This window comes from Symphalangus syndactylus, chromosome 24, assembly GCF_028878055.3.
Source record: "Symphalangus syndactylus isolate Jambi chromosome 24, NHGRI_mSymSyn1-v2.1_pri, whole genome shotgun sequence".
NCBI lineage: Eukaryota > Metazoa > Chordata > Mammalia > Primates > Hylobatidae > Symphalangus > Symphalangus syndactylus.
The window spans coordinates 31,177,258-31,203,837 of NC_072446.2; the positions used below are offsets into that span (position 1 = coordinate 31,177,258).

General features: G+C 57.1%; 2 protein-coding genes across 9 annotated transcripts; one reads left to right on the plus strand and one right to left on the minus strand.

Annotated features, from left to right (window-relative positions):
- Nucleotides 1-6,866, plus strand: EMILIN3 (elastin microfibril interfacer 3). The gene is made up of 4 exons (XM_055266607.2): nt 1-352; nt 1,661-1,783; nt 2,969-3,192; nt 3,779-6,866. Exons 1-4 carry the CDS (start codon nt 186-188, stop codon nt 5,563-5,565), a joined length of 2,301 nt encoding a protein of 766 aa, XP_055122582.1. The 5' UTR covers nt 1-185; the 3' UTR covers nt 5,566-6,866.
- Nucleotides 6,251-26,580, minus strand: LPIN3 (lipin 3). 8 transcript variants are annotated; one of them, XM_055266606.2, is made up of 20 exons: nt 26,363-26,580; nt 21,468-21,667; nt 19,538-19,633; nt 18,297-18,565; nt 18,012-18,092; nt 17,268-17,388; nt 16,766-17,108; nt 15,239-15,338; nt 14,939-15,099; nt 14,458-14,551; nt 14,290-14,359; nt 12,421-12,513; nt 12,295-12,338; nt 11,107-11,257; nt 9,632-9,780; nt 9,373-9,459; nt 8,782-8,934; nt 8,465-8,579; nt 8,274-8,377; nt 6,251-8,097 (listed from the first exon to the last, which is right to left on the minus strand). In XM_055266606.2, the coding sequence occupies exons 2-20, from the start codon at nt 21,657-21,659 to the stop codon at nt 7,953-7,955; spliced, it is 2,568 nt and encodes an 855-aa protein (XP_055122581.2). In that variant the 5' UTR covers nt 21,660-21,667; nt 26,363-26,580; the 3' UTR covers nt 6,251-7,952. The 8 variants fall into 8 exon arrangements, with proteins under 8 accessions (XP_055122581.2, XP_055122580.2, XP_063489927.1 ...); XM_055266605.2 differs by having other exon boundaries at nt 18,012-18,095; XM_063633857.1 differs by lacking the exon at nt 8,782-8,934.

The window sequence follows — 26,580 nt, forward strand, 5'->3', positions numbered from 1 at the left end:
ACTCCGGGGGACGCAGCCGCCGCGAAGCGCCAGGCGGCCGGGCCAGCGAGCTCGGGGGACCGAAGGGGACCCCGGGACCCTCGGGGCGGGACCCGGGCCGACCAGCGGCGGGGGCGGCGCGGCGCTGCAGGCGGACACCCGGCGGGGGGCACCGCGCGGGGCCGGGCAGAGGCGCGGGGGCCGCGATGGGCCGCCACCGCCTGCTCGTCTGGCTGTGCGCCGTCGCGGCGCTGCTCTCGGGGGCGCAGGCCAGGGGCACCCCGCTCCTGGCGCGGCCCGCGCCTCCCGGTGCCTCCCGCTACAGTCTCTACACGACGGGATGGCGCCCGCGGCTGCGCCCGGGGCCGCACAAGTAAGCGCGGGCAAGCGGCGGGCGGGAAGAGGGAGGGATGGGCCCGCGCGCGCCGCCGCTCCCACCTGCCCGCACCCGCGGGGGGCGTTGAGGCCCCGGGCACCCCGAGGCCGCTGCACAGAGGAGGCGGCGCCCGGGGCCGAGCCCCTGCCCAGGCGGGCGCCCCACGCTCCGGGAGGTTGCGGGGCTGGCGAGGAAAAAGGAACCGAGGGGGCCTGGCGCGGCGGCTTGGGATCCTGGCAGTGCCCGCGGAAACCTTTCCAGCGAAGTAACATTTTCCAGCTGCGCTGTGTGCAGACTCCGGGCGAGCGGACCAGGTGGAGAGAGAGGAGGAAGGGCGGTCCGCGCGCTGAGCACGCGGGGCTCCCCCGCCCCGGGCCTCCCCTCTCTCCCCTGGCCCGGCCAGGTAGGAGATGGAGCTGCGCATCGGGGCGGCCGCTCCCCTCTCGCAGTCAGCCTGGCCCCAGCAACCCATGGGAGCCCCAGCGTGGCCGGGCTGCAGAGCCAGTGCGGGCTCCTGGCTCCGGGCCTGTGCTGTGGCACAGCCGTCCACAGTGGTCGGCTTATGCCAGGCAGCCACCTCCTCAGCCCTTGTAGCTCATCAAGGAGCCTGCTGCCCCCGCCTCAGCTTCTGGTGTTTCGTGGGCAGTGGCTTGCGAACTGGCCTCAGTTAAGTGGGCTGGAGGCTCTGCCTGGGGTGCTGGCTGAACTTGAATTCTAGCTGAATTTGAGAGCTGTTGTAGGAGGGAGAGTACCGACACTCAGTGGGCCTGGGTACATCACAGCGAGCCTCCTGGAGGAGGTGGTACAAGAACTGCTCTGAGAGTAAGGGAACAGGACCAAAGGCAGGGGCTGCAAAACTACGAGGAGAGGTGGATTTCCCCGGGAGCCAGGCAGGGAGGAAGGACAAGACGTGGTGCTCTCAAAGGAGTCACTGAGTGGGGACTCAGAAGCCTTGAATGCCAAGATAAGGAGTTTGGAATCAGCGAAGGATGGGGGGTGTGGCAGGGCACTTGAGGGAGAATCCGGGCTGGCCTCTTCCCCACACAGCGAGGGGCAGCCACATCAGGCTCCTGGTTCCAAATAGTGCTTAGCCCAAGGGCCACCCATCAAGGAGGCTGGAATCAGAGACCAGCAGGGGGGCTGGACCCCAGACCAAGGGCGTTGGCTCCCAGGGACACGGAGAACAGACAGAAGAGACATGGGGGTTTGGAGCCCTGCCGAGGCCCACAGATGGAGGTGGGAGGGTAGGTGCCTCTGTGGGCCTCACTCAGCCAGATATTCCAGGGGTGCTATTTTCTCCTGTAGGGCCCTCTGTGCCTATGTGGTGCACAGGAATGTGACCTGCATCCTACAGGAGGGAGCGGAGAGCTATGTAAAGGCTGAATACCGGCAGTGTGGATGGGGGCCCAAGTGCCCCGGGACAGTCACGTAAGTGCACTCCTCACCTACACACTTGGAATCTCCTGGCACAAGCGCCAGTCCTGCCTTCAGCTGAGAGCAGCTTCCAACTCCACAAGGGGCTTCTTGGACTCCAGAGAGCCCACCTGAGCCCCCATACAGGCCAGAGTAGAAGGCGGCCCCAGAAAAGAGGGTGCCAAGGAGGACCCCAGGGATTTGGGCTTGCAGCAGAGCATCACCCACACAGACGGGCAAGCTTGGGTTGAAGCCCAGGAACCACAGAGGGACAAGGGGAGGGTTCTGTGGGCAGAGGCAGCACAAGGCTAGGAGGAAGTAACAGAGGCAGAAGGTGAGGGGAGAGGAGGGAGCAGAGGGCCCCTTAGGCAATGGGTGATGCCACAGGGGGGCCTGGCAGGCCCAGGGAGGACTGTGGTGACCACAAGGAGGCAGGCCATGGGGCAGGGAGAGGAAGCCGGAGCAGCAGGGCTGCACATGAGGGCCTCTAGGGCTGCATGCACACGGGATGCACAGCTCTGTACCTGGAGAGGTTCATGTGTGTGTGTGGAAACAAACCTGTTGTCTCCGGTGTGTCAGTGGGTGAACAGGTACGTGGCTGAACACGTGAGGGCATGGACCCTCGCGAGCCTGCCTGTACCCCGGACCTTCCCTTCCCTGCTCACAATCAGAAGTACCCATCCATCTGCCTCTCTGACCAGAGCCGAGGTCCCGGAGCAGGCTAGAGAGGAGTGGAAAGAACTAAGGGGAGCAGGTGGGAGCCAAGAGTGGCCCCCAGGGCAGTGAGGGGGCTGCCAGCGCCAGCTCCAGGGCAGTGCCCCTCCCTACCCACAGGGAGGGCTGGGGCTGTGTCTGAATTCTCCCAGGTGCTACTGCAGCCTGAGTGGAATTTCTCATGGCAGTAGGAGCTAGAGGGGGTCCAACTGGTCTTGGAAGTGATGGGGCAAAATTCCTGCTTCTCTCCAAGCTACCAGGATGGGTGGGACTTCTACCTGCATCCTTCCCTAACATGACTGTGAGCTTCAGGAAGACCCACCCCTGTCACCTTAAACACAGAAAAAGTAGAGCCCTGGGGGTGGTATGGAGGTGGGGAGATACCCAGCCTTATGCAAGTGTCTGAGGGCAGCCCTGAGTGCCAGCTAGGGGGAGGAGCACAGCCGTCAGGTGCAGGATCCCGCTCTCTTGCCCTCCCTGGCCCAGGTACCACACAGTACTCAGACCCAAATACAAGGTTGGCTACAAGACAGTGACAGACCTCGCCTGGCGTTGCTGTCCCGGCTTCACTGGGGAACGCTGCCCTGAGCACCTCACGGACCATGGGGCTGCCCCACCCCAGCTGGAGCCTGAGCCTCAGATTCCTTCGGGGCAGCTGGACCCAGGCCCCAGGCCCCCTTCCTACAGCAGAGCAGCCCCCAGCCCTCACGGTGAGTCTGCCCAAGGAGACCCTCCAAGGTGATTGGGTTTCTTGGGCTCAGTGGCAGGGGCAGGGAGGGGACTGATCCCAGGCTGGCTGAGCTCCGGCATGGATGGGGAGGGGCAAGCCTCAAGCCCCACCTTCACCCCACCATAAAGCTGAGGGGGTTATGCCCAGTGAGAAGGTAGGCTTAGAACAGAAAGTCTCGGCTGGGCGCGGTGGCTCATGCCTGTAATCCCAGCACTTTGGGAGGCCGAGGCCAGTGGATCACGAGGTCAGGAGATCGAGACCATCCTGGCTAACATGGTGAAACCCCATCTCTACTAAAAATACAAAAAAATTAGCCAGGCGTGGTGGCGGGCGCCTGTAGTCCCAGCTGCTCAGGAGGCTGAGGCAGGAGAATGGCATGAACCCGGGAGGCGGAGCTTGCAGTGAGCCAAGATCGCACCACTGCACTCCAGCCTGGGCGACTGAGCAAGACTCTGTCTCAAACAAAAAAAAAAAGAAGAACAGAAAGCCTCTTGGGTGGCCTGGCATTGTGACAAGCTGAGAGGGTGAGGCCAGTGATGCCCCTGGGGCTCTCTTCTCTTTCCCAGGAAGGAAAGGCCCAGGGCTGTTTGGTGAGCGGCTGGAACGCCTGGAGGGTGACGTCCAGCGCCTAGCTCAAACATATGGTACCCTCAGTGGCCTGGTGGCCAGCCACGAGGATCCCAACAGGATGACTGGTGGCCCCAGGGCTCCTGCTGTCCCTGTGGGCTTTGGGGTCATCCCTGAAGGGCTTGTGGGCCCAGGAGACAGAGCCAGAGGGCCACTAACACCTCCCTTGGACGAGATCCTAAGCAAGGTGACAGAGGTGAGCAACACTCTTCGGACCAAGGTGCAGCTTCTAGATAAGGTGCATGGGCTGGCACTCGGCCATGAGGCCCACCTGCAGCGGCTGCGGGAAGCCCCACCATCCCCGCTCACCTCCCTGGCCCTGCTGGAGGAGTACGTGGACCGACGGCTACACCGACTCTGGGGGAGCCTGCTGGATGGCTTCGAGCAGAAGCTGCAAGGCGTCCAGAGTGAGTGTGACCTGCGGGTGCAGGAGGTACGGCGGCAATGTGAGGAGGGTCAGGCCGCCAGCCGGAGGCTGCACCAGAGCCTTGATGGCCGGGAGCTGGCCCTGCGCCAGGAGCTGTCACAGCTGGGCAGCCAGCTGCAGGGCCTGAGCATGGCTGGCAGGGGCAGCTGCTGTGGCCAACTAGCCTTGATCAGTGCCCGTATGGATGGTCTTGAGAGGGCCCTGCAGGCAGTCACCGAGACCCAAAGGGGCTCCGGTGCCCCGGCCAGGGATGAGCTTACGAGGCTTTCTGCTGCCATGCTTGAGGGAGGTGTGGACGGGCTGCTTGAGGGTCTGGAGACGCTCAATGGGACAGAGGGTGGAGCAAGGGGATGCTGTCTGAGGTTGGAGATGGGGGGGTGGGGAGTGGGCGGCTTTGGGACCATGCTGGAAGAGCGCGTGCAGAGCCTCGAGGAGCGCCTAGCAACATTGGCTGGGGAGCTAAGCCATGACAGCGCCTCTCCGGGCAGGCCAGCTCGGCCCCTCGTGCAGACAGAGCTGGCCGTGCTAGAGCAACGGTTGGTCTCACTGGAGACTTCGTGCATCCCGAGCACCACCTCAGCCATCCTGGACAACCTGGTGGCAGAGGTGAAGGCCTGGCAGAGCCGGAGCGAGGCCCTCCTACGCCAGGTGGCCAGCCACGCAGCACTGCTCCAGCAGCTCAATGGCACTGTGGCCGAGGTCCAGGGTCAGCTGGCAGAAGGGACAGGCAGCTCACTCCAAGGCGAGATCACTCTGCTCAAGGTCAATCTGAACTCAGTGAGCAAGTCGCTCACAGGCCTCAGTGACTCTGTCAGCCAGTACTCTGATGCCTTCTTGGCTGCCAACACGTCCCTGGATGAGCGGGAACGCAAGGTGGAAGCCGAAGTCCAGGCCATCCAGGAGCAGGTCAGCAGCCAAGGCTCCAGGCTTCAGGCTGGCCACAGGCAGGTCCTGAACCTGCGTGGGGAGCTGGAGCAACTCAAGGCTGGTGTGGCCAAGGTGGCCAGTGGGCTGAGCCGCTGCCAGGACACAGCCCAGAAACTTCAGCACACAGTGGGACACTTTGACCAGCGGGTGGCACAAGTGGAGGGTGCGTGCAGGAGGCTGGGCCTGCTGGCTGCGGGCCTGGACAGCTTGCCCACTGAGCCACTGAGGCCCACAGAGGGCCTGTGGAGCCATGTGGACCAGCTGAATCGTACGCTGGCCCAGCACACGCAGGACATTGCCCGCCTCCGGGATGACCTACTGGACTGCCAGGCCCAGCTGGCTGAGCAGGCGCGGCCAGGGCAAGCCAACTAGACAGGCTGGCCAGGACCCAACCCCTAGATCCCACCAACTCGGGGAACATCACCCCAGAGCCCAGTCTTATCCAGCAGCGCCTTCCAGCCTTCCCTGGCTAGCCCAAATGGCACTAAGGAGGCCACTGAGGGAATCCTCCATGTGGCTATCCCAGCCACCAAAACCCATGCGCAGTGCTGCACAAACTGGACAGTTCCGGACAGTGGTCAAGGCAAGGATGTCATGTTTGAAGACCAGGGTGGACTCGAGAGATTTCACATTCCACTGTCTGCAAATCAGTGTCTGGGCAGCCAGCTGCAGGGCCTGAGCGTGGCTGGCAGGGGCAGCTGCTGTGGCCAACTGGCCTTGATCAGTGCCCACATGTAAGGCCTTCAGAGGACCCTGCAGGCAGTCAGTACCAGCCTCAGCAACTGTGCAGAGACCTACAGGCCCACAGCCAGTGGCCTGTCTGCATTGCCCTGTGCCCACAAGCAACAGTCCACAGCCCTTGGTGGCTTCTGTTCCTTGTCCCCTCGGCTTCTCTTTGCAGCCATCAGGACTAGGTTTGTGCAGGAAGGTGATGCCCACTGGAACTCTCCTCACACCTGGCAGCTTCACGGATGCTGTATCTGAACTAAGGACCAGAGGCTGCCAGATGTTTCTGGCTCTTCACGTGTCCTTCAGGACAGAACAGAAGCACAAAGACTCAGCCAAGAGTTCTCTTTATTCCCTTTGATCCTCCCCCAAGGTGAGGGCTTAGGCAGCTGTAGAACCCCAGGAAAGAACGGAATCCAGGCAATCTGATTAGAGACCCCCCCACTCCAAATTTATCCTTTTCCTTTCCTTCCCCTAAGATGTTTCCAGGGACCTCTGGTGCCCACACTGTCCTCTTCCTTCCACTTGGGGGTGGGGAAATCCTTCCTGCGAGGTCAGGGCATTTCTCTACAAAGTGGCCTGAATGAGGCCAGGCCCGGAGAAGGAACCCCCAGCTGGAGGAAAGGGGCTCCAAGCCTTGCTTTTAACACCCCTGCAAAACCCCCACCCTCCCAGGATGTTCACAAAAGGTGAGAAATTCAGGTACGAAACCATCAATGGACAACTTGAAAATGCATGTTCCTCAGGCCTATGTAGTTCCCAGAGTCTCTGACACCGGTCTCTGCTGAGGCTCCTCAGTTTCCCCCACAGCAGCACGGGCCCCACTGTGCTGCTCTTCAGGTCCCCACAGCCCTGCCTTTGGTTCCTGGACATTTGGTATTCTGCCCTCCACTCTGGTACTATCGGAGTAGGGCAGGCTCTGGATTAAAGCTTTTAGCCAGTCTAAAGCTACTTTCTTCAAAGACAGTGGGAGGAGAGGTTGCTGGGGCATCAGCCCTGCTTCCCATAGCTCCTTAGGCAAGAGCTTACCCAGCAGCTGTAAGCACCAAGCTGGCCAGCAGAGGCTGAGGGAGGACTGTCAGGCCAACACCTGCCCCACCTGAGTTTGGGACTGTCCTTAAGGGAGGTCTGGAGAGAGGTAGCAGCAGCAGCCGGACGGGGAGCAGGCCAAGCCGGAGCCACACTGTCAGCCTGCAGGTGTGGGTGTGTGTCATGTGCTGAAACGCCAGGACACCAGCAAGGGAGATGTGTTGGCAGTGATGTCTGGCTTCAGAGGGTACAGTCCTGGCTTCCAGACAAGGGGCAGGGAGAACACTGTGTCCTTCCAGAGGCTGTACCACACTCCCACTGCTGCCACTAAGCCTTCACTGAAGCCTCAATCCTCGGTAGGGCCTCCCTCTTCTCCCTGTCCTATCAAGAGTTACAGCAAGGTCCCAGGTTGACAGGGAGACAGGTATCAAGGGCATAGAAAACCCTGCAAGGAGGCCCGGCATGGCAGCTCATGCCTGTAATCCCAGCACTTTGGGAGGCCGAGGTGGGCAAATCACTTGAGGTCAGGAGTTCGAGACCAGCCTGGCCAATGTGGTGAAAACCCATCTCTACTAAAAACATGAAAATTAACCAGGCGTGGTGGTACACGCCTGTAATACCAGCTACTGGGGAGCCTGAGGCAGGTGAATCGCTTGAACCCGGGAGGCAGAGGTTGCAGTGAGCCGAGATCATGCCACTGCACTCCAGCCTGGGCAACAGAGCAAGACCCTGTCTCAGGAAAAAAAAAAACCTGCAAGGGCGCAGATGACAAACTAATTGCCCCAGGCCAGTGCCACACTGACGCCTGGAGCAGCTGCAGCTTACCTGGCAAAAATAGGACGGGGAAGATGGGGGAGTCTCTCTAGCTGGCAACCAACCAACCTGCAGCCCCCTCCTTCCCCTTCAGTGGGTTTGCTCCATGACACTCCAATTCCCACCCTCCTATACCCCAGGACACCTAGTCAGTCCTGGGCCGGGCCAGGGAGAAGCCAGCCAGGGCAGGTTCAGTCCAGGGTATCAAGGTCCACAGCAGGCAGTGGCTCCCGCCAGTAGCAGAAGTTACTGTATTCAGGGTTGGCCAGGTCTGTGCTGGGGCCACGGGCCACAGGTGGGAAGAGGAGCTCGACCACCTCACCAAGCCGCTCATACCTACAGGCAGGAGGGGGCCAGCACTGAGCCTGAGCTGCCACCAAACCACGGCCTCAGCCATGGGAACACAGAGGAAGGGACAGACTCCCCGGTAAGAGGTGAAATTGGGGCCCGGGGAGAAGCTGGGGCAGGGGGACGTGGCAGGGCATGGGGAACGTGGCAGGGTTTAGCCTCACGTGGATTTGTGGTTCTTTATGAGCTCCTGGATGAGCTCTCCCCGGGGGTTGACCGTGAAGATGCGTGACTCAGGCAGGCCCACCTGCCGGTAGGCAAAGACGTCCTGTGGGAGACAGGAGCGGCCCATGGAACGGAGGCCTGCAGGCAGCTGGGGAGAGGTGGCTCAGCAGAGTGGAGGGGACACACTCACGTTGGGCCTGTTCCCAAAGGCAGCATAGAAGGGCTGTGCGTGGGGCAGAAACAGCTGCTGGATGTCACTCAGGCAGGCGACCTTGAACACCTCTGGTTTCTTCTCAATCACCTCTCTGGGGGGGCCAGAACCACAGCAGGGAAGGGGGCCAAAGTAGGGAAGAAGCCAGAGGGGATGGCAGGCTCAGGTGACGGGGCATCTGACCCCACCCTCCCTGCCACCTGAGAGCTTAATGCCAGCCTGCTAAGGCTGGCCTGGCAGTGGGCCTGCCTCTCCCCACCAGGGGGCCATGGGCTTGTATGTGTAGGGGTGGTTACCTGTGGAGGGCAGAGAAGAGGCTGCTGGGAGACAGAAGGATGGGGCCCTTGGGGAGGCTACAGCCCCCTTCGCTCACCCACTGCAGGTACCCCTTGGTGAGGTCTGCCATGCCAATGGCCCGCGCCGAGCAGTACAGGAACTTGTACCCATTTCTGAGAGTGGGGGCAGGGTGGCATAGAGCCATCAGAGACCAGCCAGCCCCCATTTGTTTCCCTTGCTTAAGCCTGCCCAGCCCAACTGTGGGACTCTGATGTTCCAACCTTTGCAGGGAAGGGACTTGAAGAGAATGGCCAGGCAGTGGACTCAGCTGAACGGTGCACAGAGTCCTGAGGCCTGGGTGGACCAGGATGGAGAGGGCCTCCCCTCCGGCCTCAGGCCAGTAGATGGGCCCTGATCCTAGAACACAGCCCCAGGGAATGAGCCTTTCGCAGAACTGCGGGCCAACAGAGAGGTCTCAGCACTACAGGCACCTGCACTGGCGGCCTCCCTTGTGGGCCCTGCTGGTCCCCAAGATGTCCTGTCCTGTCCTGTCACTCCCTCTCTAGAGCTGGGGGCCTTGCCTCAGCCCCAGCACCAGCCCAGGCACTCACAGGTGGATTTTGTGATAGAGACTGGTGATGCCCTGGTGTGTCCAGTCTTTCCCCAGCTGGGGCAGGATATGGCCCAGAGCATCCGACCTAGAGTGAGAGAAGAAGGGTTACTCCAAGGCAGCTCCATGTGGCCCAGCTCCAGCCCCAAGATGGCCCACCAGGAAGGGAGGGCTCCTCTCACTCCCCACCACACCCAGCACAGAGGGAGGCGAGTCCACAACCCCTCTCCCTCCCCTTCCCACAGCAAGGTGGGCCTCACTTGGTGATGGTGCCGTCGATGTCAGAGATGACCACCTTGTCGTCCCATTTCCATAGGTAGATGGTGGCCTTGCAGCGGCAGGTGCCCTGGTACTGAGTGGTCACACTGAAGACCACATCATTGGCACCTTCTTGCAGGTTCAGGCGCCGCTGAGGCCAGACAAAGGGGGGTGCGTTGTGATCGATGACAGCCAGGCACTGCCTACCTCTCCCCTTATGCCGTGGCCTCCGATCCCCTCGGGCCTCTCATTCCCCTCTTCCTCCTAGCTCAGAGACCCTTCTTGGATTCATCAGAGATAGCCACGCACAGACACATCCATGTGGGCAGAGGGTGGCCATGCTGATCAGGGCCCTGTCCAGTGCAGGCCACAGGAGCCCTAGCCTCCCTTCACTCCCCTTTGAGATGTAACTCACAGACAAAGCCGCATCCATGACTCCCTGCCCAGGATTCCCAGGCCAGCCCCAAGGCCGGGGCTGCTGTTGGCTGGGAGACACCCCCCTCCATAGATGGGGGTCCTGTGGGGATCTCCATAGGAAGCCCCTCCTTGGGGCCAGGGTACCTGAGTCAACACTGTCCTAAGGAGAGACCTGACCCTGTACTTGGTCCATAGGGAAGGATCAGGGCCACTTCCCACCAAAGCCCTGAGTTGAGTGTGAGCTCCAGGGTACCAGACAGATGGCAGCTGCTTTGTACTGGCTGGTCAGCCCCTCCTGGACACCTCCCTGACCACGGAGCCACAACCATGAAGAAAATATGTTCTTGGCCGGGCGCGGTGGCTCACGCTTGTAATCCCAGCACTTTGGGAGGCCGAGGCGGGCGGATCACGAGGTCAGGAGATCGAGACCATGGTGAAACCCCGTCTCTACTAAAAATATAAAAAAATTAGCCGGGCGTGGTGGCGGGCGTCTGTAGTCCCAGCTGCTCGGAGAGGCTGAGGCGGGAGAATGGCGTGAACCCGGGAGGCGGAGCTTGCAGTGAGCCGAGATTGCACCACCGCACTCCAGCCTGGGTGACAGAGCGAGACTCCGTCTCAAAAAAAAAAAAAAAAAAAAAAAAAAAAAGAAAATATGTTCTTATTCCAGAAGCCACCAGTTACTGAGCTTAGAGAAGACATGACTTGGGGCCAAGTGTTGCCAGAATCTGAGGGGCTGTCATCAGCATTTGATTCTTTTTAGTGTTGCTTCCAAGGGCTGACCTAGAGCCTGCTGGCTCACTACAGGTTGATATCTTAGGAGGACCTAAGAGACAGCTTTCCCAGTGTCTGACAGACAAATGGGCTGGCATGAGAAGAAGTGAGCACCCTGCCCTTGGAGGTATTCAAGTGGAGGCCATCAGGGAGGCTCCCAAGGGGATAGATTCTGGCCTTTGGTGAACATGTGGCTCCCTGGAGCCAATTCTCAGCCGGGTCCTGAGGGACTCTAAGACAGAATTAGCTCAGCCCCTCCCCAACCTCCACACAGACAACCCACACTTACGATCTGATCAGAGGAGAGGCGGAGGGACTTCTTATAGGTAGGAGTGGAGGGTGGAGTGGAGGGTGGCGTGGAGGGTGGCAAGGAGGGGATCTCGAGGATCACAGGGCTGTCTGGGGCATCGTCATCACTGCTCAGGACTTCTGTCTTCTCCCTGTGGACTGCGCTGGCTCTCAGGCCATCTCCTCCAGCCAAAGGGCCTTCACTCCCGGGAGATGCCAAGAAGAGGCTGGACCTGTCCCCGCCATGCCAGGGACTACCCAGGGTATCGGTGATCCCTCCCTCTAGGTGCAACCCATTTGGAGTGGTGGCAGACACAGGGGTGCAGGCTGGCAGTCTCCACCCAGCCAAGTGACAGCAGAGGGTGTCGAGACCCAGGGCTGCTAGCCCTCAGTGCCTGCCTTGGAGATAATTTACCTGAAATACCTAAAGTGTATCTCTGGGCTTACTCCCAACCCCACCTGCTTTGGTTTCAGTCAGGCCATCCTTAGCTACTCTCCACCCAGCCTTAGGCAGCTGGGTCACTTCAGATGTGGAAAAAGGAAACAAAGTCAGTTGGCTTATTTGGGCTAGGAGAGGCCCTGCCCCTCCTTAATAGGGATCCCCTTGTCTGCAGCAGGAGCCTGAGGACCTGTGCCAGCTCTGCCATTTCCTCGTTGTGGGCCAGGAAATGTGTCTCTAGGCCTCATTTTTCCCACCTGTAAAATGGGGCCATTTCTCAGGAGAAAGAAAAGGTATAGAAGTGCTTGCGGTGGCTCACGCCTGTAATCCCAACACTTTGGGATGCCAAGATGGGCGGATCACCCGAGGTCAGGAGTTCAAGACCAGCCTGACCAACAGGGCGAAACCCCGTCTCACTAAAAATACAAAATTAGACAGGTGCGGTGGCAGATGCCTGTAATCCCAGCTACTCAGGAGGCTGAGGCAGGAAAATCTCTTGAACCCGGGAGGTGGAGGTTGCAGTGAGCCAAGATCGTACCACTGCACTCCAGCCTGGGTGACAGAGCCAGACTCTGTCTCAAAAACAAACAAAAACAAACAAAAAAAGAAGTGCTTGGTGCTTGGGGAATGACAAAAAAAAAAACCCACAGCTGGAGACAGGGTGCTGGCTCCTCCCTGCTGCCCCCCTGCACCCAGGGCCATCTTTCCCAGGCGCCCACTGCAGAGCCCCGTATAGGGTGTCTCACTCACCCCTGCTGCTCCTTGGCTGCAGTCTTCTCCCTCTGGGCACTGTGCTGTGGAAAGAACATCCATTAGTGAATCCCACCTCCTGCCCTGTGCTGGCCCTGGCCCTGCCCCTCGACTGTGACCACCCACCTCCTCGGCCAGGAAGTCCCTGCGTCGCCAGGAAAACCACCATCGCCCACCCTTCCGGGGCATCTTCTCCCTCTCCAGCTTGTCCATGGTGCTCTGTGGGCAGATGAAAGCCATGGCAGTGTTTCCTGCACCACATAAACAACCCACCTTACGTTGTTCTTGGGACCCTCCACGCATGAGCCCAGAGTCTGGGCCAACCCTAGGGCAAGGTGCTGTCAACATCTGGAAGCCAAGGAAGTGTGCTCACCTCCATCCTGGGATTCCAAGCAATGACTTGGGTGAGCTATGCTCAAAAGACCAAGGGCTATTCCTGCCCCCAGCCCCGATCCCTAGCTGTAACCCAGCCTCAGCCTGGTCTCCAAATCTTGTGGATCCATTCCTCTACTAGAGTAGTTAAAAGCAATGCTTTGGGAGTTTCTCAAGATCTGGTACTCCCTATGCTGTGACCAAGTGGCAGCAGGGAGAACAATCTTTAGCCGGTACTCCCCTCAACCTCCAAGACTGCCCCAGGCAACCTCCTAAGGTCGGTGATCCTATTCCACGAACAGCCCCCTTTTCCGTATGTTACCATAACTGTCTGGTTGGGGCAAGTTGACCTTGTGAAAAAATGCTGATTAGATCTATGCTATTATAGATAACCCCAGGCAGAGCCCAGGCCAAGGCCCATCTGGGGGGACACACCAGCATCCTACAGACCCAAGTCAGGAGGATGTGGGCTTAGGCTAGGAACAGCCAGGGGGCCCCCTTGAGCTGGGAACAGGCTGGTTGGGCAGGGGTCTCTCAGGGACCTCAAGCGGTGGGTCTGTCTGGGTAAGGTGAGGCGATCCAAGCAGGGAAGGGACCCTCTTCCTTCCCACAGACTCTGGGTCTTAGCTCAGACCCTGTACCAGCCAGACGACGAAGCTGTCACCCAATGGCAGTGACAGCTGTCAACATCTGTTAGTGATGCCCTTTGGGCAAGCCAAGAACAACAGGCCACACCAGGTCAGTGTGGTGCCTTGGATTGCTCCCAGAGGGGCCGGTGCAGGTTGGCACAGGCTGGCACTGCCCAGGAGGGCACCATCCTCCATGAGTAGGGGAAGGTGGCTGGGAAGACCAGGGAAGAGGTTCTGGGAAGAGTAAAGAGGCTATGCATACCCTCATTCCTTTCCCCCTCTGGGCATCATACATGCTGTTCCCCACCCCGGGCCTGCTCAAGGCGACCCATCCTTCAATCTCTGCGCAGCAGGCACTTGCTTATCAAACCCCCTTGCCATAGGCTCTGCAAGCACTGCACACCTGTCCTTCCCAGCACTCAGGGCTGAATTATATTCATCTGAGTGAGTCTTTGGTTAACTTTGTCTTCCTTCAAGAGCAGGGATAATTTTGTTTCGTTTATTCATGACTGTCCCCAGCCTAGGCCTGGGACATAGTAGGTACTCAAGAAATGTGTGCAGATAGAGAAAGTAAGCATCCTTCAGCCCAGCCTGGAGGAATAGTCTTCAGGCAAGGTGAAGGGTGCAACTTCCATTTGCCAAACCCCATATTTCAGATCCAAAGGCTTCCCCATATTTCAGATGCAAAGGCTTCCTGCTAAAGACTTGTCCTTGTTTAAGCATCTGTTGGATTTTTCTTCCCCTCTGGTTTGTCCTGAGCTCCTGTAAAGTCAAGTTTAAATACAACAGGATTCGGCCACGGCCAGGAAACCAGGGAAGGGTGGGGCAAGGCTTCAGGGACCTGTGTCGCCTCTTCCAGAGTGAGTCTTGCAGCCAGCCAGCCCCCGGCCCCCAGGCCTATCTCTGCTCACCCTTCACTTCCTTGCCAAGGGTCTCCCTGCCCTGAGTCTATGGCTACCTTCCCCAGCAGGGGCAATGGTGCTCTAACCATTACCTTGGGCAAGTTTTTCTGGAAGGCTTGCAGGGAGAGGATCATGGGGGCAGCCACAGCCCAGTTATAATGCCTAGAGAGACAGAACAGGGCATCAGGCTGCAGCAGCTGCAGGGTTGTGAAGAGGGAAATGACTCTCTGGCCACCAGCAGCCCCAGCTCTGGGACTTACTTTCCATTGATTTTCACCACTAGGTTTGGGTCATCCAAAAGTCCGGGGTTTTTGGTGAGGTCCTGGTAAGAGACGCTGTGCTGGTTGAATTTCTCTGGGCACAGAGGCAGAGAGTGAGGGGTGAGGCTGGCACATCCCATGTGACCCGCTGCCCCAGCCCCCTGGTGCTCCCCACTCTGCTGCTCACCTCCTGTCGGTTGGCTCTGTAACCTGGCAGTGTTCCTCCCTACCTGTGGTTTTTACACCTGTTCCCACCCCAGGATTCACAGGATAACTCACAACTTAGCGTCAAGCATTTTGCTTCACGGGGACTTGGGGAGGTCCAGCCCCTGCTGGCGGAGTGTGGGCTGCACAAAGCAGAGAGCTGCAGGGAAGCCCAGCCTCCCGCCTCTACTGCCCCACCCTCACGGTCTTCCCTGCCCTCCCCATCCTCTAGGTTCAGCACTACTCCTCGAAAGGGCTTGGCCATAGTCAAACATACCTAGGGAGATGTCCCGGCTGTCAGCCAGGCCACCACAGAGGGACAGTGCTATTGTATCCACTGTGTCCAGAGTGGGTTCAGATTCATGTTCAGGGTTGGGGTCCCTCAGGGACTTCTGACTGCTGGGTTCACTCCATCTTCTGGCCCCCAGCCCGGAGTCACTGCAGGCAAAGGGGCCAACAATGACAAGAATACGAGGAGGGTGGGAGATGGGTCCTCCCTCCTCCCAGGCCCTTGATAGTGGACCCTTGGCCCCAGGAGCCCAGACCCAAGACACCTTGGCATCCAGAACCCAGGCACCTTTGGGGGAAGTAAAGCGCTGCATTCTCAGAGTCCAGGGAGGGCAAGTCGTCCAGGTAGATGTCACTGGGGCCCAGGTGCTGGCTTCTCTTTGGGGAGCCTGAGGGTTGAAGAGAGGATATCTGTAGAGCTGACATGTGCTCAGCAGTGTAGACAGTAAGTGCCCTCTGACTCTGAATTCTCTAAGGCAGTGCTACCCAGCAGAACCTTCTGCAGTGATACAAATGTCCCATGTCTGCACTGTCTGATATATTAGCTGCTAGCCTCATGTGGCTATTGGGCACACTTAAAATGTGATCACAGTGTGACAGAGAAATGGAATTCCAGGCCGGGCGTGGTGGCTCACGCCTGTAATCCCAGCACTTTGGGAGGCTGAGGTGGGTGGATCACAAAGTCAGGGGATCGAGACCATCCTGGCCAACATGGTGAAACCCCATCTCTACTAAAAATACAAAAATTAGCTGGGCGTGGTGGCATATGCCTGTAGTCCCAGCTACTCAGGAGGCTGAGGAAGGAGAATCGCTTGAACCCAGGAGGTGGAGGTCACAGTGAGCCGAGGTCACACCACTGCACTCCAGCCTGGGCAACAGAGCGAGACTCCGTCTCAAAAAAAAAAAAAAAATAGAAATGGAATTTTATATTTTAATTGCAATTAATTTAATTTAATTTTAATTTTTAATTTTTATTTATCTGTCACCCAGGCTGGAGTACAGTGGTGTGATCAGAGCTCACTGCAGCCTTGAACTTCTGGGCTTAAGTGACCCCCTTGCCTCAGCCTCCTCAGTAGTTGGGACTATAGGCACATGCCACCGTGCCTGGCTAGTTAAAAAAATTTTATTTTTTTTTGTAAAGATGAGTTCTCACTGCATTGCCCAGGCTTGATCTTGAACTCCTCAAGCAATCTTCCCACCTCAGCCTCCCAAAGTGCTGGGATTACAGGCATGAGCCACCATGCTGTCCCTAATTTGATTTTAAATAGCCACATATAGCCAGTGGCTACCGATTTGGACGGCACAGGTCTCGTGCTTTCCTAGTGCTTTTAGATAAAGCTGAGCTTGTGAGCTGGAGCCATCTGAGTCTGCTCATCTCCCCGACTTCCTATTCCGGCCGTCTTCCATTTCTTGCTCAAGGCATGCCAGCTGCTTTCAATTTCTGGACATGAAACTTCTCTCCAGCCTTACATCCCTGGCACATACTGTTTCCTCTGCCTAGAATTCCCTTCCCCTGCTCCTCACTTGGCTGAATCTTCACTATCCATGTCTCAGCTCCAACATCACCTTCTCAGAGGGGCCTTCTCTAACCACCTGGTTTAAACAGCTCCCATTCCAACCAATGGCTATGCCTGTGGCACGCCCTTCCACACACGCAGCATCTGTCTCCCACACTGCACTGTGAGCCTCATGAGGCTGGTGCCAAGAAAAGCACCTGGCACACAGCAGGTGCTCAAAATGTACTTGAAGTCCCAGCACCCACCCAGGGGACAGAGAGAGGCCAGGGAGGCAGTGGGAGAGACCCAGCGTCACTCACCTTTCCCCCTGGAGACCCTCTCTGGCTGCCCGGTGGGAACTGGACCCTCCAGAGTGGCCCAGCTCCATGACTTGGAGGCAGGAGGGAGGCCCATGTCCCCAGAGCTCTGAGTCTTGGTTTCCTCTGTCTCTGGGGTGTGGAGAGGGGGACCCACTAGAGTGGGATCCTCTGTGTCAGGCTGAAGGTCAGCACCAGCCTCTGTTTGCTGGATTGGGAGTCCCAAAGGGTCCACGCCGCCAGCCACAGAAGTAGAGGGAGTGCTGGGTCCTCCCCGAGGAGGAGAGGTTGCCCCAGCTCTGCCTTCAAGGACCACTGAGGACTCAGGCCGCTCAGCTCTGGCCACCTTCAGTGGAACAAATGGAGGAAGATGTGGGCCAGCGCAAGGCCTGCCGCCCATGCCCCACAAAGCTTTGAGGGCGAGTTTTAGTCCCTCCAACCCTGACCCATGGGGGCCACAGAGCCCCTGAAAGGCAGGGCCTGGGGTTGATACAGAGGGACTCACCTTAGGCAGCCTCCCCCAGGCCCACTGCATGTGGGATTCAGCTCTCAGGGGACTGGGCTCCGGGGTCCGCACCTCCAGCTCCGAGTCGCTCTTAGGGGATGTTAGCTCACCTGCTGAGAGGCTGCAGGAGACATATTCAGAGGCCTTGAGCCTGCCTACCCATCCGCGCTGCTGCCTACCCCAGCCAGGGAAAAAAATATGTGCAACCTATATTTATGCCTGTGTTGAATCCATAATATATAAGGAATATGTAAAGATCTAAAGAGTATATAAAAATATGAATAACTTATACTAATCAACAAGAAGAAGACAATCCAGTAAGTAGAAGGATGGGAGGGAGGGAGGGAGGAAGGAAGGGAGGGAGGGAGGGAGGGAGGGAAAGGAAGGAAAAAAAAAGAAGATGGCAAAGTTGTAGCTGGATTGCCTAATGGGGCATAGGGTTTCCATTTGGGGGATGGAAAGTTCTGGAACTAGATAGTGGTGATGGTCATTCAACACTGAATGTACTTAATGCCACTGAATTGTATACACTTTGAAATAGTTAAAACGGTAAATTTATGTTATGTATATTCTACCGCAATTTAAAAAATCAATAAAAGACTTGAACTCTTTACAAAGGAAAAATACGAATGGCTGGTAAACACATTAAATGGGTTCTGTGTCATTAGTCATCAGGAAAAATGCAAATGGAAACCTCAGACCTTGATCTGGAGTCCCGGCCCTGCAGCCCACCTGGACTCTCACCTGGCCTGGGGGGGCCACTCGCCATCCGAGTAGGGGTAGATGTCTTTGGGCTGCGGTGAAGACTTCTCTTCCAACTGGACACTGCTGAGGGGCCACAAGGAAATGGTCACTGATCGGGCAGGATGCCCCAGGCAGGCATGAGAGCCTGGACATCAGGGGCTTGGTAAGGTGAACCAACTACTGCTCAGAGAGGTCAAGGCCCTTGCCCAAAATCACATAGCATGAGCAGAGGAAACAGCACTTGAACCCCCAAACTGGGGTTCAAGTCCCTTGGTCCTTACACACCCTGGGGGCTCTGGCCTCAGCTTTTCCGGCGGGGACAGCTCACTCTCAGTGCCTGCCTCCGGTTCCTCCGGACTAGAATCAGTTGCCACTGCATCCTCCTTCTGCTTGGGTTTCCTCCTGCGACGCCTCTTCCTCCGCCCAGTGGAGGCTGTGCCTGCCATGACGAGGCCCTCAGGCTCACTGGCAGTGCCCAGCTGGGAGTCCGAGGGGAAGCCAGACAGACCCCCCCAAGGGATGGGTGAGGTGCACAGGCCGGGAGGCACATATTCCTGTGAAACAGACCAAGAACTGAGGTGGGGGGCTGACCCTAGTGGGACTGTGCTCACCACACAGTCATCTTGGGCCTTGCCTGGGTCCCAGCCCTGGAGTGAGCTCATTTAGGGTCAGGAAAACAGGTGTGGAGGCACCAGCCTGGCCCTGTAGCCACTGCTGGCCTCAGAGCTCCCCAACAGAGGCACCTGCTACCCTGGCAGGCCAGGCAGAGATCTTGGCATCAGCCTCTGATCTCCTCTGCTACCCAAGTCTATGACAGTAGACATCTACTTCTGCTTTAAGATTCAGCCAGATGTCTCCTCCTCCAGGAAGGAGCCTTGGCTATCCCTCTCCCAATTCCAACATCCCTCGCTGCAATGACCAAACAGTTCATCATCCATTGTTTACGTGTCTAGCTCCCAGACCAGTCTGGAACTTTCTTTGAAGGCAGGGGTCACCTGTCATCTGAGTCTATTGCACAGTGTCTGGCATACAGTAGGGACTCAAAGTTTTTCAAGTTCTGTTTCAACTCCTCTGCTGGCTTCTGCCGGGCCCTGCCTCCCCTGTGAGAACACCCACCACTTACACACTTCTAGGTTCCAGCCGCACGGAGCTGGCACCAGACCCGGGACAAGCCAGATGTTATACTTCCCAGCCCCCTTCTTCAGCTCCCGCCTCCTCTCCAAGCTGCCTGGGGAAGGCCTCCTTTTCACCCCACAGGGGCCCAGATCAGGGGTCCAGTCTTCTGAGAAACCTTCCCCAACTTCTCAGTAAGTAGAGTCAGCTGGTACCCTGGCCCCTTCCTCTGGGCCCCCACAGCATACCATGTATGCTAGAGGCCAGCCCCAACTGATACCCCTGCCTCAGACCTCTGCTGGTAGGATGCTCCCAGGGAAGGCCAAGGATGGTGACAAATCCCAAGGCTCTGCCCAGAGGAGGCACAGGAAAGGGGTGGGCGGGGCAGGTGCTGTTAGGAGGGCAGCACTCACCTCATCGCTCTCCAGCTCCTGAACAAAGAAGGCCTCCCCGCTGTCTCCAAGCTTCATGTGCAAGTCCACAGGCTCCCCATTGATCTCAATGTCTACCTGCAAATGGAGAACGGTGGCAGGGACATGGGCCCTCACGCTCATGCTTCCAACCACAGGCCTCCTGGCTGGTCCTCCAGTGGCTCCTTGCCACCCCAAACACCGTACTTGCTGGGGTTCCCTCCCTCCAGACCTCAAATGCCTGGCTGCTCCCCACGAAGGGGGGCTCTGCTGCATCTCCCCTTCCTCAGAGAGGTCTTCGCTGAGCTCCCTACCCATCTCTCCCTCACTCACACTGCCCCACTGTCTGAGCCTCATTGCACTTGTCACCGTCTTGGTCTTCCTGTGTATTGCCTGGTTTCCCAGCTCTTCCCTCTCTCACATCCACAAGAATAGGGACATGATCTCTCTTCTGATCGCTGTGTCCCCAGCCCCCAGGTTATTGACTGCATGAACAGTGGTGGGAATTTCGGTGTACTGGCCCTTTGTGGAGTGTTTTCTATAGATTATCTCATTTAATCTTTGCAACCCCTTGCAGTAGCTCCTGTCATTACCTCCACTTTATAGATGAGGAAACTGAGGCTTTGGGGGTTTGAGTAATTGGTTCGGAGGCAGCTTCACAGCAAGTGAGCCTAAGAAGCCAAAAAGGCTGAGTCTAAAACCCAAGCTACTAGCCTCTCAGATATACTGTTTCCCATCGGCTACACTTTTCTTTTTTTTTTTTGAGACGGAGTCTCGCTCTGTCGCCCAGGCTGGAGTGCAGTGGCGCAATCTCAGCTCACTGCAAGCTCCGCCTCCCGGGTTCACGCCATTCTCCTGCCTCAGCCTCTCCGAGTAGCTGGGACTACAGGCGCCCGCCACCACGCCCGGCTAATTTTTTGTATTTTTAGTAGAGACAGGGTTTCACCGTGGTCTCGATCTCCTGACCTCATGATCCGCCCGCCTCGGCCTCCCAAAGTGCTGGGATTACAAGCGTGAGCCACCGCGCCCGGCCTACACTTTTCTATTAGGATCCTGGAAACGTCACAGTTGCCTCAGTGTGAATCTTGATTCACACCCTAGACCTTGCTACTAACAAAAATCTCTGCTGTGCTTGCCTGAGCCCAGTGAAGGTGGAATGGATTTATTTATTTATTTATTTATTTTTTGAGACGGAATTTCGCTCTTGTCGCCCAGGCTAGAGTGCAATGGCACAATCTTGGCTCACTGCAATCTCTGCCTCCTGGATTCAAGCGATTCTCCTGCCTCAGCCTCTGGAGTGGCTGGGATTACAGATGCCCACCACCACACCCGGCTAACTTTTGTATTTTTAGTAGAGACTGGGTTTCACCATGTGGGCCAGGCTGGTCTCAAACTCCTGACCTCAGGTGATCCACCGGTGTCGGCCTCCCAAAGTGCTGGGATTACAGGTGTGAGCCACCATGCCAAGCCTGAAGTGGATTTATTAAGAGAGAGAAACTAACATTTGAGTGTTTCCCACATAGCTGGCCCTGGGACAGTATTATCAGTTGCTATTGACTTGTCCCACCAGCATCATTAGGCAGATAAAATCATATCCATTTGTGCAGGTGAAGTAACTGGGCTCAGAGGCATGAAGTGACTTACCAAGAACACACAGGTAAGGTCTTAGTAAGCTGAGCTAGGTCTGATGGCCCCAGCACTGGGATGAGCCCTACTGGTCTGTTTCCATGAGAAACTAACTGTGAATCCTCCCAGACCAAAACCCCCAAATCAACCCAAAAACCTTCAAAGAAAGTACAAACGAAGGGAAGCCTGTCCAGAGGACAGATCCCCACCTAAGGGAGGCCCCAGGTCCTGTCCTGGGACTGTAGTGGCTGCCCCACCTTAAAAAGTCCACTCTACAGTGGCCACCTCAGCCAGCCTGAGCACTCACCACCTTCTCCCGTGACCGCAGGACGCCCAGCTTGCCAAAACGCACGTGGAAGGGTGAGCACCGGAATGAGCCGTCCACCTGCTTCACCACCAGCACATCAATGCCGCCGCTCAGCGTGGCTGGGTTCAGGCCCCGGTACAGCTCCTTCACCGTCCCAAACACCGTCTCTGCCAGCTGCCCCACGTAGTTCATGGCTGGTGCTGGCAAAGAAAGGCAGTGGCTTGCACAGAGGTCTGCTCCAGTTCCTCAAGAAGCTCCTGCAGCCTGACCACCCAGACCCCCAAGTTTACATTTGTGTCACGCCTTGGAGTGCCTTCGCACAGATGGCAGCAGCCGTGCGATGGGAGGTACACCTGTAGATGTGGGTCTAACCCCAGCTTGCCCACTGCCCTGCTAAGGGACCCTTGGGCAGCCACCTCCTTCTCCAAGTGCCGATCTCCACAACTGTAAAATAGGGCACAAGGTAAAACAATATCCAGTTGCCTCGTGCCTCTAAATGCCATGACTGATGATAATGACCACAGTGTTCCGTGGGTACGGCTCATTTCATCTTCACAACAACCCTGTGGGGCTGGCTAAGCAGGTGTCATTATTTCCTGTTTACAGATGAGCCAGCAGAGGCTCAGAGAGGTGGAGTGACCTGCCCAGAGCCTCATAACTATGAAGGAGGGAACCTGAGATCTGAACCCAGGTTTGTGTGGTTCCACTGGGATGGTCCAACTGTGAAAACAGGAGGGGGTGGGAAGAGGGGGCAGCCTCATTATCGTTAGATAGCAGGCCCAGGGCCCTGCTGGATAATGGGTGACTGTGCTAATGAGTGCTCTTCTTTTCCCAAGAAGTGGGAAGGAAGGAGCCTCCACTTTTCCATATGAGAAATGGGCTCAGCTGTCTTGCTATCTCCTGGTCCTGTGAGTTGGAAGGTGTCTTGCTGGGCGATTGTAGCTGACTTATGGGGGACCAAGGGTGGGAGCACCCCAGGTACTCAAGGCTCTGTTCAGCCCCATTCCTGGGGTCAGATGCTCAAGGCAGAGCATCCCCTATAGCTGGGGGCTTAAGGCCCCAAACTACAAATTCCTTCCCAGTTTCCCTGGTGGGAAGCCTGTCCATGCACAGCATGACCCCAGCGGTGTCCAGGCTATAGTTCTCAGACTCCAATTTCAACCCTAACCCCAGCTCCTCAGACCAGGGCTCAGCTGGCTAGGCGCTCAGACCCACAGTCAGGCCTTGGGCTGGCCTCAGCCCACTGAAGCTGCTCCCTCCCCCAGTCAGACCGGTCTCTCCAGCTTTCCCACACCAGACAGGGCTGGGTAAGCCCGAAGCAGGAGGCCGAGGTGGCCTCAGAGAAAAAACAGGGCTATGATGAGAGCCTCCTCCAAGCTGGCACAGTGCCTGCCCTAGCAGCTTCAGGTGATCACCTCTGCCCTCCTGGCCAGGCCAGTGGCCTGCTGCCCCTCTGCCTGCCAAGATCCAGACTGTCCCACCTCTACAGGGCACTTTCTTCTCTCAGACCCTGGGTCAGAACCCCTGGAGGACAGCCTGCCATGCAAGACCACTTAGCAAAGAAGCTAAGTGACTTACCCAAGGTTAAGTGACTTTATAGGTGTGGAAACTATTCAAGCTCTTCTAAGCCGACAGGCCATGGGTATAGGGAGGGGAGAGAGGGAGTAAAGACTCATATCCAGCTCTCCTGACTCTAGAGCATGGTCTCCTTCCACTCCATGCTTCCAAACCACCCAAGAGTTGGCTGCATGGCCCATGGCCACTTCTGCACAGCCCTGCAATACCCTGCACTCAAAATGTAGTATGCACCAGCAACAAACATCAGCATCAGCATCACCTGATGCTTGTTAGAAACAGAAACTTAGGCCCAACTCAGCCCTACTGAATCAGCATCTGCATATTTTTCTTTTTCTTTTTTTTTTTTTTTTGAGACAGGGTCTCACTCTGTCACCCAGGCTGGTGTGCAGTGGCACCAAAATTACTCACTGCGGCCTCAACCTCCCAGGCTCAAGTGATCCTCCTGCCTCAGCCTCCTGAGTAGCTAGGACTACAGGCATGTACCACCATACCTGGCTAATTTTTAAATTTCTTTTGTAGGGACAGGGTCTCGCTACGTTGCCCACGTTGGTCTCAAACTCCTGGACTCAAGTGATCCTCCCACCTTGGCCTACCAAAGTGCTGGGACTACAGGAGTGAGCCATTGCACCTGGCCTAGCATCTGCATTTTAACAGGATCCCCAGGTGATTCCTGCAGCCTTTCATGCGTTTGAAAGGAACTGCTTTTGTGTTCCCAGTCCACAGCCTACTCTTGGAAGAGCCTAAACGACAAGACCCCCACCTCTACAGCATTTCTCAGATAATGCCACATCCTGCCCATCCTGGGACATTGGATGAAGCAGTGGGTTCTTTCAGTCTATGTCAGAGCATCATAAACATAAGACACAATTAGAATTGCCAAAGTGAAAATGGGATAAAATGAAACTCTTTGGACCCCTAACATGTCACTCAAATCAAGTTTATCTGCAAGGCACCTGCCATGTGCTCAATGGGACATTTCCCCTTTGGTTTCTCCCTACCTAATGCCAAACTCTGAATATAGGTCTGGGGAGACAGAGTGGTGACAGACATTTGGTGGGCAGACCTCTAAACCACTGTGCCCAGGAAAAGCAGAGAGGACTCCAGAGGCTTCCAGGAATTAAGGAGCAAGCATGGGGAGGGGCAGAGCCAGGGTTGGGGCAAAGGTCCATCCAGCTGGAGGCCCAAGCCTGAGCTTTCTGCCCTATTAAGCCCAAGTGCAGTTTGTCAGCTTCGGCATTACTGCCCTTTGGGGCCAGATAATTCTTTGCTGGGGGGTGGGTGGGTGCACTGTAGGATATTTAGCAGCATCCCTGGCCTCTGCCCATTAGATGCCAGTAGCACTTCATCCCCCGCAGCTCCAGGTTGTGACAGCCAAATTGTCTCCAGACATTTTTAAAAGTCTCCTGGGGGACAAAATTGTCCCCAGCTGAGAACCACTGATCTAGTAGAAAGGGCTGAATAGCAGAGATGGCACCCAGGGTCCTACTCGGATCCAGCCCTGGAGTATTTTCAGGCAAGTAACTGGCCGGCCTCAGTTTCCCCTTCTGTGAACCAATGCCTCAGTTTTTTAGACCCATTTCAGCTCTAATGTCATGGGAGTCCAGAATTCTCTCCTCTCTCTGTTCCCCCCACTTCACCAATGGATGTCCCCCACATCTGCCTGCTCAGCATTTTAGGGGCCCCCTGTGAGCCCGCCTCTGTCTTCACCTATCCCTTAGGCACCCCCTTTTCCCAGGACCCAGCTCTACTTCCTTGTTCTTTTCCAGACAGAGGAGAGCTCTGCTTGGCTCGCCTCTATCACCCTCCACCCATAAACTAACATGTCTAAAATCAGCCACTTCACTCCTCACACCTTCCCAGGAAGCCGAATACCCCTTAGGACTAGTCACTACCCCTCCCTCCCTCTCGAGCCCTCTGAATCTTCTCCCCCAATTTCCTACTCATCCAGCCCCTCCTTTCTCCAGCTGTCCTAGGTTAAGACTTTATAACCAGATGCCCAGATCACGGGTGGCCACAGGACATTAGGAGAAAAGGCACCAGATTATCTGGGTGCTGATCCCCACTCTGCCATTTGCTAGCTGTGACCGTGGGCAAGTGACTTCATCTCTCTGACCCTCAGTCTCAGCCTCCAAAATGGGAATAACATCAGGCGCGTGTAACTAATGACTTTGCGTAAAGCCCTGGAATGCAAAAAAAGTCTGTATGTGATACCTATCAGCAGCAGCATCATGACAGCCCCACTCATGCAGGCTGGTCCTGTGGGCACTGCAGGTCATACTCTGATGAACTGCCCCTGCCAGCAGTTGAGAGTTTGGACTTCTTTTATTTATTTATTTTTTTGAGATGGAGTCTCGCCCTGTCGCCCAGGCTGGAGTACAGTGGCGCGATTTTGGCTCACTGCAAGCTCCACCTCCCGGGTTCAAGCAATTCTCCTGCTTCAGCCTCCCGAGTAGCTGGGACTACAGGCGTGTGCCACCACGCCCGACTAATTTTTTCTATTTTTAGTGGAGATGGGGTTTCACTGTGTTAGGATGGTCTCGATCTCCTGACCTCATGATCCACCCGCCTCAGCCTCCAAAGTGCTGGGATTACAGGCGTGAGCCACGGCGCCCAGTGGAGTTTGGACTTCTTAACTTGACATTCAAGGCCGTGCACAATGGTGGCGCCACTATTTGCAAAACGAGCATGTGTGCTCCACGTAGGCCTTACACCCCACCTTGGGGACGTTCACAGGCCTTCCAGGCTAGACTACAACTCTAGCACAGGGAAGCCAGAGCAAGCTGCCCTAGGACTGGGCTCTCAGCCCTCGGGGCTCCCAGACTTGGGTGGATGAAGGGTGTGGCTCTCCACTGAGGACCAGAGGGAGCAGGAGAGTAAGCACTCCTAGTGCCCCAGTAGAGAGAAAGCACCACCCCAGCCCCCAGCAGCTACAGCATCTGACCTGCCCAGTCTCAGGGCAAGCAGGGCAAGGGCCAGACACTGTTTTGCAACTGAGGACACTGGGTACCAGAGAAAGTGGCTGTCCTCCTCAAGGTCACAGAGTCAGGCTGGGGTAAAGCTGGGCCAGCCTCCCCTGGGAGGTTTCGATGTCTCCTCTCCAGACTCTACGTTTTGGGTGTCCAGTGGGCCTGCAGCCGCTGGGCCAGGGAGAGAGGGACAAAATGAGGCCAGCCCCTCCACCCCTGCATCCCCATCTTATAGCTAGAGGTGGACCCAGGCCCGCGGACAGGAAGGAAGGAATGTAGGATGGCAGGAAAGATGGGCAGGGCGGGAGGGGAGAGGGTCATCTCTTCCCCCTCCCCCGAGTTGGGCCCTACCTGGGGAGCTGCCCACTGGAGCTCCTGGACTCAGCTGCTGCCTCTACCTGCGTGCACAGGCTCCACAGGTGAGTGTCTTCGGCCCTCACTCACTTGGCGCTTCCGGGTCCGCTAAGACAGGGTGAGATCACGGCTCCACTCCTACGATCCTAGTGCGGCCTCCACAGGCCCCAATCTGCCCAGGCTCCACTCCCTGAAAAGACCCCGCCCCCGCTCAG

Bases quoted from the DNA above. Each gene is read 5' to 3' on its own strand.
- EMILIN3 (XM_055266607.2), top strand. From the start codon at position 186: ATGGGCCGCCACCGCCTGCTCGTCTGGCTGTGCGCCGTCGCGGCGCTG. The intron at 353-1,660 runs GTAAGCGCGGGC...TTTCTCCTGTAG, and splicing joins CTGCGCCCGGGGCCGCACAA to GGCCCTCTGTGCCTATGTGG. The intron at 1,784-2,968 runs GTAAGTGCACTC...TCCCTGGCCCAG, and splicing joins AAGTGCCCCGGGACAGTCAC to GTACCACACAGTACTCAGAC.
- LPIN3 (XM_055266605.2), bottom strand. From the start codon at position 21,659: ATGAACTACGTGGGGCAGCTGGCAGAGACGGTGTTTGGGACGGTGAAG. The intron at 19,634-21,467 runs GTGAGTGCTCAG...CTCCATTTGCAG, and splicing joins TGCGGTCACGGGAGAAGGTG to GTAGACATTGAGATCAATGG. The intron at 17,109-17,267 runs GTGAGTCCCTCT...GTTCCACTGAAG, and splicing joins CCTGGGGGAGGCTGCCTAAG to GTGGCCAGAGCTGAGCGGCC.